General features: G+C 43.9%; 1 protein-coding gene across 9 annotated transcripts in view; it reads right to left on the bottom strand.

Annotated features, from left to right (window-relative positions):
* nrxn2b (neurexin 2b) overlaps window positions 1–12716 on the bottom strand; it is a 620971-nt gene that overhangs the window by 193335 nt on the left and 414920 nt on the right. The window contains exon 1 of one of the 9 annotated variants that reach the window (XM_031850679.1): window positions 8822–10627. The exons of the other annotated variants lie outside the window; for them this stretch is intronic. Coding sequence (XP_031706539.1) covers window positions 8822–9155 — 334 coding nt within the window. The 5' untranslated portion in view covers window positions 9156–10627. Of the gene's footprint in view, window positions 1–8821; window positions 10628–12716 lie in introns of those variants that run through there. 9 annotated transcript variants of the gene reach the window in all.

The following is a 12716-nucleotide window of genomic DNA, read 5'->3' as shown; positions in this document are numbered from 1 at the left end:
GCATACTGATGCTGTTTGTAAGGAATGCTAGCTGTGGGATGTGGGGTTGCATTCACATAGTTGCAACGCTGATGAAAGCATTTTTTCTCTGCCTCCTAAAACTCCTTTGGGTTGGGTATAGTGGCAGAGGTGGCTTTTCAAAGCATCAGCCATGCATAATACAAGCCACTTTGTTTATTAATGGCGAGCACTCCCAGTGGAGACGAAAATCCTTGGCGCAGGCACCCTAGTCGCACCGCTTTAATATCTGACGGCTAAATAATTAAAACGCGCTTACATCACTGCACCCTCTGAAGATCCCCTCGTCTCCGACAACTACAAAGCCAAGACGTTGCCCACACCGTGATGCACTCCCACTGATGTGCCTGTGGTGCTTTCATGTGCAGCAGGAATGAGAGAACGTCCCAGCAACACTGCAGAGTAAGCATGTCACCTCCCCTGAGCTAAATGACAACTTAACAAATTCTAGGACAGCTAAATCTCAAGGAAGAAAGAGTCTATTGTGAAAACCCAAGAGAAACTATGATTAAACCGCACCTGATGCTGTTAGTGAAGGCTGATATTTAGCTTGTAAGGACGAATATAATATAATATAATTCATGAGAAAAATATTTTATGTCAACACCACTATTCTTGCAAATAATACCAACTAGTATGCCATTTCCATTCATGGCCATGAAATATCCCATATGTACTGGTGCGTGGCTTCTCCTGCTTTGGAGGGGCATTAATCAAACCTGAGGCAGAAGAGGATCCTCAGCACCTCGACGAGGCAAATGTGCAATCTTTCCTCTCCTCACTCAGTCCTTCCTTTTAATAGAAAAACTATGAATGATCTTGTGTTGGGCGAAAAGCGTTTATCTAGTCGCTGCGGTCGTGTATGACACCTTATTTCGTGTCGGTGCCGAAACACGTGAGAGCAAGACAGGGCAAATCAATTTTACTGGCAAGCAGGGAAAACGTGCTCACGAGCAGAGGTGATTCGTGTACTGGTATACAGTATGTCAAAGGATCCTTAGCTTTATTCTGTCCTTACAAAAGTGCTTTACTGTGCTCCATCACACACTAATAAAACTTAAAGGGATAGTTTGGATCTTTTAAAGGAGGGTTGTACGAGGTACTTTTATAGAGTATTACCCACAGTAGACCACGGTCAGCATGCCCCCAGTTTGGAGAAACAGACAGGAGTAGCAGCACAGGAGAAAAGCAATGTAATGCAAAACATATTTTGGACACCTAAATCAATACCAGTTTGTGTATGCTATATTTTGAATATTTTTACCGCTTTACTTTCCGTCAGGGAACTGAAGCCATTATCTATATGCTCTCTTCAATGCCACAAGACACGTTTGACAAAACATGGGAGCTGCTGGTCTACCACTGCCTCAATCAGTTAGTTTGTCTTATTGTCTTACTTTGTTGTATCCTATCTAACCCATTAAAACACCAATCTGGTGAAAGCTGCATCTGCTCTGTAAAAGAGCAACCAAGAGCACGAGCATGGCTGCCTGTTGGTGCGTTGACCGTGCATTTCAGTAACAAACTGAGGCTGCCAATGTGTAGCAAACAAACTAAAGCCAAAACAATAGGATGACAAGTCCACAGGGCCCACTTCAGCGCTTGGCCTTAGAGGTGTCAGCGGAGTACAAATACTCATGCAGGAAAGCAAGGCAGCGACCAAAGAGACACTCATATGCCAGCAGGCACATACTAATAAAGTTTGAGGGTACTGCTGAAGTGCGTTTGTGGTGTCAGACAACAGGGATGTGGATTCAAACTGGAGCTGAGAGCTGCTTGATACGCCCACTCCCCTGCATCGCACTTCATAAACTCAAAAATGCACTGACCTGAAGCCAAGTACCAAGCAGGAGACAAAGACATTGTCTAACAGAAGAAGAAAACCTGTGTAACCTACTCCTGCCATGGTGGGCCCAATATTCTAAAATCCCTCAACCAACTAAAGCTGATGACAAACTCGCTCCATTTTCGGTCTTGGCAGCTTTTTCGGATCCCCTTTCACAGAAGCACAAATGCTCAGGTGTAAAAAGGGGTTGGGAGGGTGTGTGTGTGGGGACAGGACAGGACAGAAAATGTCAAACCAGCAAGCTTATCTTAACTGGCCAGAACACCTGAGGCGTCTTTTCGGTTTCTCATCACGATGTGCGTGTCCGTGCATGTGGTTGTGCGCCTTTGAGTTGATGTGGAGGGAGAATAATGAATACTAATGGCTTCTCTGAAAGAGAAGGGTTGTGACTTGACTCTCAAAGGAAAGCGCTCAACAGCTCTTCCCCCAACATCCCTACACACACACACACACACACACACACACACACACACACACACACACACACACACACACACACACACACACACACACACACACACACACACACACACACACACACACACACACACACACACACACACACACACACACACACAGCACCTGACCTCCCCCTGCAGCCAAGAGATAAAGTGGTGATTATCAAACATAGCAGCTTGCTATTAGCACAGTAACCAGTGATATAGGCCATTGGTGAAAGAAAAGGACAAGACTTGAGAAGAGAGGGCAACACACTGGGTGGTTTTCAGGAAAGATGGTGGTCGGACCTCGGGAATCAGAGGGCTAGTGGCCCTGCTTGTTCAGGAAAGGGCGGATGGATGGGTGTAGACAGCAGCTGACCTCATCAGTATGCATGTGCAGTCAAGCAAAGCAAACAACATCGCTCAGAGGACTACAAAGATCGACTGTTCTCCCGCAGGAAGTGGACCAGGGCACGCAGAAATCATGGCTCCAAAGGAAGAGACAATGCATAACAAGCAGAGGTAGGAATACAAAAAAAAAGCAAATATGGTCTCGAAAAGAAGAAGGTGAAGTGACTAAGTGTTGCTTCTGAACCGCTCTATTTTTTCTCCATTGTCATCTTTGCTCTCCGACACTGGAATTAATCTCTATGGTAATTATATGCTCAAGTTAAAAAGGTAAAGGAATCTATGACAAAGAGGAATTGAATTTACACAGGGAGGTCAAAAGTGTGTGAATATGCAATATCTTTCCAATTACTTCAAGGATAATGTGAGGTGGGTTGCCATGATAACCAAAGACCAGCAAAAGAGGGGGGGTCAGTGCATCCACCACAATCAACACCACCACACAGTCCAAGACATCTAAAGACCCTGTGGTTGCAAGATATTTCACAGTATAATATAATTTAAACAAACACTTTCGCCATCATTATCTCCACCATGAGGATCATGCGATTGTAAGTGCATCCGTGAGATTGTGTGCACCTCTGTGTCTGTCCACGAATAATCTTGCATTCAGCGCTAGCAAACTGCACAGTAGTTTCAGTTATGGTTGCATGCTTAAGGACCTCTTGTGGTTGCAGTGATTCTCACTTTCTCAAAATGCCTTTAATGCCTGTTCTATACTGCTATTGACTGGCTGCTGGGGTGTTATTCATTCAATCACACAGTACTGCAGTGTTCATTGCAGACACACCTGCTGGAGACCTGCCCTCCACTGAGTGTACCATTGTAGTTGAAAATTGTATTTCAATGCAATAATAAATTGCACTTTTATGAAATACATTTATTTAGGGTAGCCCTCAAGTTTCCTGTTCATTTTGTTGACAGCAAATGACAGCAAAAGCAATATCTTTTTTACAATAGCGACCTTGCTGTAAACATAGCTCTGCTGGTGAGATAACAATGGATGTGAATTCCTTTTATAGTCAGGTTTGAACATAAAAATAAGAAATCATTTGTGTGATGCACAAAAGCTATAAACACAAACCACAAGTAAAGCTAAGGGAATGCCAAGGTGATGTGTGAGCAGTTGTAATTACGGTCTTGTCAGAATCTGAAATAATTTGATAGTCTGAGGTGATCAAGGTCAACCTTCCATTTCATGCCTGTTTCCACAGACACACCTGGGGTTGAGTCTGTCCTCGGTTTCTTAGGGGACCAATTATGATGGACAGGGCAAGACGTGAATGGTGCTCATGATCATTCTTGAAATGTAGCCCTTAGACACCGTGGGAGATGTATCAACCTTGGGAGCATTTCTAGAATATTCACGCAAACTTGCAAAAGGCACATGCAAACGCACACACGTATGCATACACACCAGGCCCACTCCTGGTAGCCGCTGGTGGATATATTCTATCCACTGCCAAGGACAAAGTCATCCACCCAGCAGTACAATCTCTTGGAAGCTCTCCATCTAAAACATCAAAGACAGCCTGAATCAAAATTAGCTTTTTAATCCCTTCAGGTAAGGATTACCTCACATGACTACATTTGTTTTTCTTTGTCCCTAATCCAGGGTCGTGAAAAGTGTGCATAAGTGAGTTGTTTTGCAAGCACACATGTGTTGATAGATGAGCAATGAATGAAGCAAGACACACCAACAGAACTGTGGTCATACCACTGGTGTGAAAGAATGATGATCAAACAAGCCTTGGGCAAGGCTTTTTGGTTTCAATTTGGTGGGCAGTTTTCATGCGTGTACTGTAAAGATCCTTTCAGGAACAGAGGTACTATAAATGCAACACACCTATACAGCATAATGAGGTACAGACTCATAAAAGAGAGTCATACGTTGCAACACAAAACCTTATCATTGCCCATGTTTGTGTGCAGGGGGTCACCTATCAATGGGCAGACAGCCCAGTGAAATGCCACAGTTCAGCGGTCATGACTCTCCAATTAACTGTAATCAGAGCAATATGGCAAAGACTTTCCTGCATCTCAATAGACAGTAATGAACTGCTTTACATATTGAAGGCTGCGATTGGTCGCTTTCTTAGACTGACAGAAAGGGCCCTTTAAATCGGGCATCTCTTCATCCATCACTACGGTTGATGGTTAACCATGGAGGTCTTTAATCAGTGGCAAATGGTGGGTTCCAGGTTGTGGCCCCCGGTTGGTTACCGATCCAGTTAAGAGACATGGAGGGGGATGTGTGCACAGAGCGACACTCATCCAAGGTGGTTCCACCTAAAAACAAGTTAGCCCCATTTAATTATCATATGTTGCGTAATATAGAAAATACAAAAAAACATGTCTGCAATCACATCAGCTGTGCTGCATGCGTGGGTGTGTGCCAGCAAGTGAATGCGGTCCTGCAGATATCCAGACTGATGTAGCATAATAATGACACTGTGGGATGAGAGCAGCAGATAAGGCCTGAGCCTTGAATCTGTAAGGCCCTTTGCACACCGGGTGATTTTTTTTTTGTGTGCGATTAATTTGCACGGCAAATAAAAGTATCAACCAAGTGTGTTGTGCTTAATGGACATATTCAATACGTACACTTATATTGTACAACAACACGGAGCAAAGTGGTCCCAAACGAGACAGCAAACATTATTGCTACTTTCAACCTTGACAAAGGAAGTGCAGACCATACACATTTTTTTCTGTTCATACGTTTCACAATAAAAGCCCTTGACATTGCATAACTGTTTACCAGAGGGAACAAAAATTCACTTGGAGCATTTCGCATATAGGAAACTCAATAAACTAGCCAACAGTTCGCCTCAGACAGACTGCCAGACTTTGCGCTAGGTCAAAAGGAACCCGGAAACCTTTAGTTTAAAAAAAGAAATCGTAATTGCTGCTTGTATAGCTGGTATTGCAAAATATTAACAGCCCAGTATTTAGCATTTTCGTGTCTTTATTGGTCACACCCTCGGTGTGTAAAGGCCTTTCTACCAGACTTAAAACCCAGGGGGTGGGTGGCAGGCCACAGTGAAAGCACAGTGAAAGCACAGTGAAAAACAGTACAGCTTGCTTAGCATACTGTGCGCGGGCAGGCCGAGGCTTCTCTGTGCAGGCTTTCTGAGCTGACGTTAGGCTTGACCAAAGCGGTGGTAGTGTGTGTGTATATGCGTCTGTGGTGGCAAAGGCTCTATAACAGTTTTGTTAAAATGACACCCAGTTGAGAAATTGTCTACCAAAAGGGCTCTGAAGCAAGTAGGCTCTTATCACTGAGTGGGGTATTAGTGCTGGTAATAAGCTGTGCCACTTGGTTGACAATACTTTGGAGAGCTGGTATTTCAGACAAGGACTTGATATGCCAGGCTGTAATGGAAGTATTTATGATGCAGACTGAAACTGACTCCCCGTTCCAATGTGCTTGTGTGCTGTCTTATAGTAGATAATGAAAATGCTGGAAGTGTGCTACTTAAATAAAACACGAACCGAATGAGAAACAGCAGTGTTTTCTGTGTAGGCGTACATTAGTAACTGCGAGAGCAGACTGCCATAGGGGAGGGAAAAAAAGAACAGCGAATACAGCCAACCAACCAAGCAACCATATAGCTTCTCCATCTTGCTTTTACTAAGCTGCTTTTTCCCCCACTCAGCATGTACTTCTTTATGCATGATTGTCAAACTTGCAGTACGTGACCAAAAACAAGACTGACGGGCAGGTCTGTCGAGCGTGGGGTGTTGTCCCAGCCTGAGCTTGAGCTGGAAGTTTGTTATGGGAATGTAGCCTTTCCTTCTCACAGGGCCAGCATACCATTTCTCTTCGCAGGCCAATATCTTCTGACAGCCATAAATCCGCAGAGAGAGCCAGGGAACATTTTTATGTTAATTATGTCAATTTAAATAGCTTAGCAACTCAAGATGTGAGAGGTGCAATCCAATTGTCCAAGCTAGGAGGAAGGGAAGGCAGGAAAATAATAAAAAAAGAAATAGCAATGAGAAGAGGACACTGGTTTGAGCTGAAATTTTAGAAGATAAAAAGTGTCTTTGTGTGGTTACTCAGTGTTGAGCTAGAATGTGGAAATGATTCTTGTTGTGTTTTAATTACCAGAAACAGAGATGGGATCGATGAATGCTGTGTGTCAACATTGATCAAGCTCAGCAGCTGATCTGATATGAGTTATTGAAGGTTTTTCGGACATAATTTAGACTGCAAAGCCCACCACAGAGCCTGCTTCCCTAAGGTCAACAGTATGGACACATTTAACTCATTTAAAAACTTTCAGCTGCATCGAAACCCAAACTGACAGCCAACTGATCTCCAAGTAAAAAAAGAAAACAAATCATTAGGAAGTTTTATGCAGTGGTACATGTGTTGCCACTAAAGTGTTTCACAACACAAATAAATATTTCATATTCATTCTCAGATGGCATCTCATAGAGTAAAGCAGTGGAATTCATGCTTCCACTTAAACATTCATGTTTTTGGTTTTTCTGAAAGCTATGGGTTATGTTTGAACTGGAGCTAAAAGAACATATGCCAATAATAATTGACAAAGTCAGTATAATAACATGCTATTTATTTCACAATTCGGTGATCTATTGATCAAGTCCAATATGATACGAATATAAGAATCTCGATTCAATTGTCTGTGAAGATGAACAACCAAATCAAACAAAAATCACCAGCTAAAATTGGACCTCCGAATCAAAAGACCAAATCAATTCAAGGGTTTGATTAAACTCGACACGCCCAGTGAACACAAAAAGGTAAGGCCATTGATTTTCCATCGATAAGACAGAACAGCCCTTCAGATCTCCTCTGTGACACAGGTTAACTCTCATTTGTGTGCTCAGTCACAGTTCGACTGCGAGGACTTGTGCGCATGCAGCTGTGGGCTGGGAGGAGAATATGGATGGCACATAAATCCAATGCAGCACTGAGCGCCGGGGATGAGGTTGTGTGCTGACGATGTCTATAGAGGCTTACCAAAGCCAATTGGGCTACATGAGGCTCATCTGCCCATCTGACAACAGATTGATTGATACAGAGGAGACAGAGGTAGAGAGGGACACACGGACAGACAGCCGGTCGGGCGGAGAGAAGTAGTGCTTGTTGTAGAAGCACCAAGTGTATGCAAATGGAACAACATAAGCATGAACATGCTGAGGAATCAATAAATGATATTGACTAAATTATATTAATGTCTCCTGTGAAAGTAATGTATGTGCAGGTTGTTAAAAAGAAGCAAGGGGAAAAAAATACTGAGAAAAAAGGGGAGAGGAAAAAATGCAGTTGAAAAAGCTCGGGTTGGGGAACATCAAAGGAATCATCAGAGTGAGACTCTGCCTTGTCCCTGACAGCTTAGGCTAAGAACAGCGCAGCAACTGATGCACCACAGAGCACTGAGCCAAAGACATATACTGTAGAAAGTAGGGCAAATTAAGTAGTGCACATGCAATTATCCATGGATTTTTCCTGAGAACACAATGTACCACGACACAAAGCATGTGAGATTTACCATCTCAACAACCAGGTAAGGCCATTCTCTTTTAGTGGCTGCCACCATGGGTCAACAATTACTATGGGTGGGTATTACATGAATGTAAATTGGCCACAGTTCACTACATCACTAGATCCAAGATGGCTGCTGAGCTTGAAAGGCAAGTAGCAGGACCCAGCTGGCTGGGGATGTGGCAACGAAAAAAAAGCCCAACAGGGAACAGCTTCTGGAAACATCATCCGCCAAACCAGGGGCATGAATCAAGACTGAGGCCTATGGGGAGCTGAGGCAGTGAGGTTGGTCACCCAGGCCTGGCTCCTCTCAGTCTTTTGAGAGATGACAGAGATCAATAGATGGATGAACCAATTGCCTAGGCTTATGTACTCAACTTAGAGCTCATTGCCACCACAAATCAACCCCTTAAAGAAAATGAACTCCCATTGACCCCTTAAGTCTGTGTCATTCCACTAACTCAAACTCGCACATGTATTTTCGCTTTACCTCAGCCTAACTGATAAATCATTTGCTCAAGATTAGTTCAATCAAGCGGTTCAAATCATTAGCTCAAGAAGCGGTCTGAAAAGAGAAACGGATGATCTTACCATGGCCCCCACGTGTAAGAAAGGGCATCCGGTTGATGGCAATGGGCACAGTACCATGCTTGTTGTGGAAGTGGTGGACGTGGTGGGTGGTACTGAGGGAGGAGGAAACTCGGGCTGCCACGGCTGGGCAGGGGAACACCAGCAGCGCCAGAGACAGCACCAGTCTGAACAGGAAGGCCGGACTGGCCCACACAACTGGTGACGCCACCGCTGGCCTAGGCACCACTAGCAACCCTCTGTCCACCTCCACTTCCACCTCCTGCTTCATGGGGGCGGGGCCTGAGAGGAACAGAAGGCCCCTCCCCCTCAGATGACACAAACAGGAAGTGAACATCTCAAATGAATCCAGGGCCCATGATCCCCTGCTTTCTAGCCCGGGGAGGGAAAGAAAACACAGATAACAAAAAAAAAATGCCAAGAAAGAAAAAAGAGATCCTTGTGTGAAAATCCCCAAAATTATTGGAAGAGAAAAAAAAAAAATTACAAAATCCTTCCTGAAAAGAAAGACCCCAAAAATCTTCCAACAGTCTAATGTTGATATCCAAAAGCTTCTGACTAGATCCTTGAGAACAAAAACAACTCCCACTCCTCTACTAATAGATTTAAAGCTTTTGTTTAAAACTTAACCTCTTTTGTCTTACAAGCAACTTCCTTGGCACCCTAGAAGAAATAATCACAGCTTAGCAGCACCAATTTAGGAAACACAAGACTCCATCTTAGCTCCTTGAAAAAGATCTTGTGTACAGCTCTTTTGAGTTAATTGTTCGACAGGGTTTCCTTCGCCTTGGGGAGATCTTCAGAGAGTTTCTCCTCCCATAAGCCAATCCTCCATCGCCAAGAAAAAGACTGCCGACATCCCTTTGGAGTTTTTTTGGAGACAACTTAAACGGAGAGCGGTAGTATAGAAAAAATACATAGGCGTAAAAGCTGGCTGCAAAAGGGAGAGGCGAAGACAGAGGGGCAGAAGCAAGGGTGCTGAGATGAAAGAGCAGCCAAATCCTGTTTCAGTGCTTCAAATCCCTGAAACAGCTCCGGACCCGTGCAGCCGAGAGCAGCAAAACAAGAGATGGATGAATAAATAGAATACAGGACCCAGGGAGAAGAAACGGATGGCGAGAGGGAGGACAAAACAGCTATTTCCAAGTGCGGCGGTGCTGAATTCCCTCTCCTCTTTTCTGACAAAACAAATCAATGTAGGTCATTGATTTGCACAGAGAAGACACCTTTAACAGGATTAAACCATAACCAAAGCTCTGAACCAGCATCAGAGTGGTTGATGTCCAGTTCAACAATCCTCCAATCCTTGAGACTTGTAACCGAGCTCCGTCCTACTTGTGATTGCTCTTCACCCTTTTTGAGAATGCGATCCCGCTCTCTCTGCCCCTTCAAACGCTGCTTTCCGGGGCGGGAGGCAGATGAGAAGCGGCTGCTGGTCCTCTCGATGGGGCTCCGACACGGGGTGCTGCTGCTGGCTTGCCGAGCGAGTCTGACGATGCTGCTGCCGCTACTGCCGCTGCTGCCTCTGCTGTGAAATTCATGCTAATTGAATCAGAAGCTGCATCCTGCATGCCCGCACAGTTCTCCCTTCTCCTTTCCCTCCGATTAAGTCGGCCAACCCCCCCAAAGGCACGCGCGCATGGCTCTGTGCTGGCCAGGGCAAAAAAAAAAGCACGAGTCAGGGGCAGAAGCGGAGCCGAAAGAGAAAAGGTGGACCTACTCGGATTCTTTGAATGCACAGACGGTGACTATGATACATAGGGCAGAGCAGAGACACAGAGAGAGGGAGAGTGTTTGTGTCTGGTTGGAGCAGCGAGAGAGAGAGAGAGAGAGAGAGAGAGAGAGAGAGAGAGAGAGAGAGGGAGGGAGGGGAATGAGTAGAGAGAATTGAAGACGGAGAGCACGCACACATGCATGTTGGGTTTGTCGTTGCACACACAAACACACAGAAAATACTTTTTTTTTAAATACGCTGCCAGTGAGCACATCCTCTGGAGAACGTAAAGCAATGGCACACTTGTAGGTGAGTGTGCATGTATCCAAATGTCACACTAAACTGGAGCTCCCAACAATCAATTGACATATTTACTACATTTTATAAAGGTCATTCTGTACAAACAGTGTTTTGTTCCACGCATCCACGTTTCCCTTTTCTCATTTCTTTATCCTCGTCTCTCCTCCTATTGACTTTTGGCTCCTCTGCACTTTTATTGTCTCTTTGCACACATTGTACTCAGCTATTTTTTTTGTCAAAGAGAAGGTGGGATACGTTGTGTGGGCAAGACAGAAAGACAGACAGACAGACACAGAGAGAGAGAGAGAGAGAGAGAGAGAGAGAGAGAGAGAGAGAGAGAAAGTGACAGATGGGGACACCGAGAAAACGTGGCCGTAAGAGTGGGAGAAACACAGGGATGCAAAAATAATGAGGAGAAAGACACCAGCAGTGCGGAGAGTAATGTAGACATTTGATTGCAAGAGGGAAGGAAGTGTGTGTGTGTGTGTGTGTGTGTATGTGTGTCTGTGTGTGTGGGGGGGGGGGGGGGGGGAGAGAGAGGCAGACAGAAAGAGCTAGTAAGAGAGAAATGGGGGGAGATCGTGTATCTGATAAATCATGGCCGATAGAGAGCTCAGCTGGGACAGGATCTCAGTGCTGGAGACAAGAAGCAAGAAAAATGGCCAAAACAGGAAAAAAACAGTGCCGGCGTTGTGTACTGATGGAGAGAAAAGGGTCCAGACTATTACTCATCTACTCCCTCTCACACAAAGCACCTCTGCCAGGTGGGAACGTCCCAGGGGAGACAAGGGATGCTGTGCTTGCTGCTGTCCGGGTGAGGGAGATGTGCCACCCGGGGTGACCGGAACACATGTCCTGATCTTGAACAAAGACTTAACAGCTGAACTTAGAGGACGGATGACAAAATCTCAAAAAAGAAAAGAAAAAGGAGATCCATACATGCAATGTATCCAACAACACGCTGTCCAAATCCAAAAGCTTGTGCCCAGTCTCTTTCAGTTTGAGGCGCTAAGATGTTTAGAAAATCCTCCTCTGCATGCATTTACTGTGCCTCAACAGGCAACTCCTCAATCAGTCTTTAAACTTTTTAATTATACTACATGGACAGATGGTAGTAGTAACAGGAGCTCTGTATATAATCCAATCCAAACAACACAACCAAGACAACAATTATATGGAGTCCAATCATGTTAATGGCCTGGTGAAAAAGATTATAATAATAAAGGTTGTTTGTCTGAAATGTCCCATATTTATTAAATGAACAGTAATGAAGACAGTGGGTAGGAGTAGGTTTCTTTCATTTCACACTCCGACTCCTCCAGAGTACAGATCTGGAAGTAATGGTGTGCAGAGGTAATTTTAAGTCTATTTAAAAAGGTCTTAATTATATAGCATAGGTGTTTCTACTACTGTGACCAAACCCAGCATGGGTTGTGCTGGTGCACCAAGTCCTGCTTTTCCTTCATTTCTTTTCAGCTTCAGCATACTTGATATTGAATTGTTGACCACCAAGTGGAGTGCATTGTAAAGCTTCTTTTGGAGATTTGGAGAAACCAGCAAGAGTGAGCTAAATTTACAAAGTATCCAGCTGGAAAGAAATCCCAGCCCCTCCCTGGTTTTGGTTAGATGCCTGAAATGAGGTCTGTGACAGTCGCATAGCAAAACGGCACATTTTACATACTGATACAATATTGAATAATATATTTTTTTACACACATATATATATATATATACGTATATATATGTATATATATATATGTATATATATGTATATATATACATATATACATATATACACATATATATATATATATATATACGTATATATATGTATATATATATATGTATATATATGTATATATATACATATATACATATATACAC

The sequence above is a fragment of the Anarrhichthys ocellatus genome, unplaced genomic scaffold (assembly GCF_004355925.1).
Source record: "Anarrhichthys ocellatus isolate YVR2014 unplaced genomic scaffold, GSC_Weel_1.0 scaffold11, whole genome shotgun sequence".
NCBI classification, from domain to species: domain Eukaryota; kingdom Metazoa; phylum Chordata; class Actinopteri; order Perciformes; family Anarhichadidae; genus Anarrhichthys; species Anarrhichthys ocellatus.
Note: the sequence above shows the minus strand (reverse complement) of the source record. Positions and strands in the feature narration are given on the sequence as shown.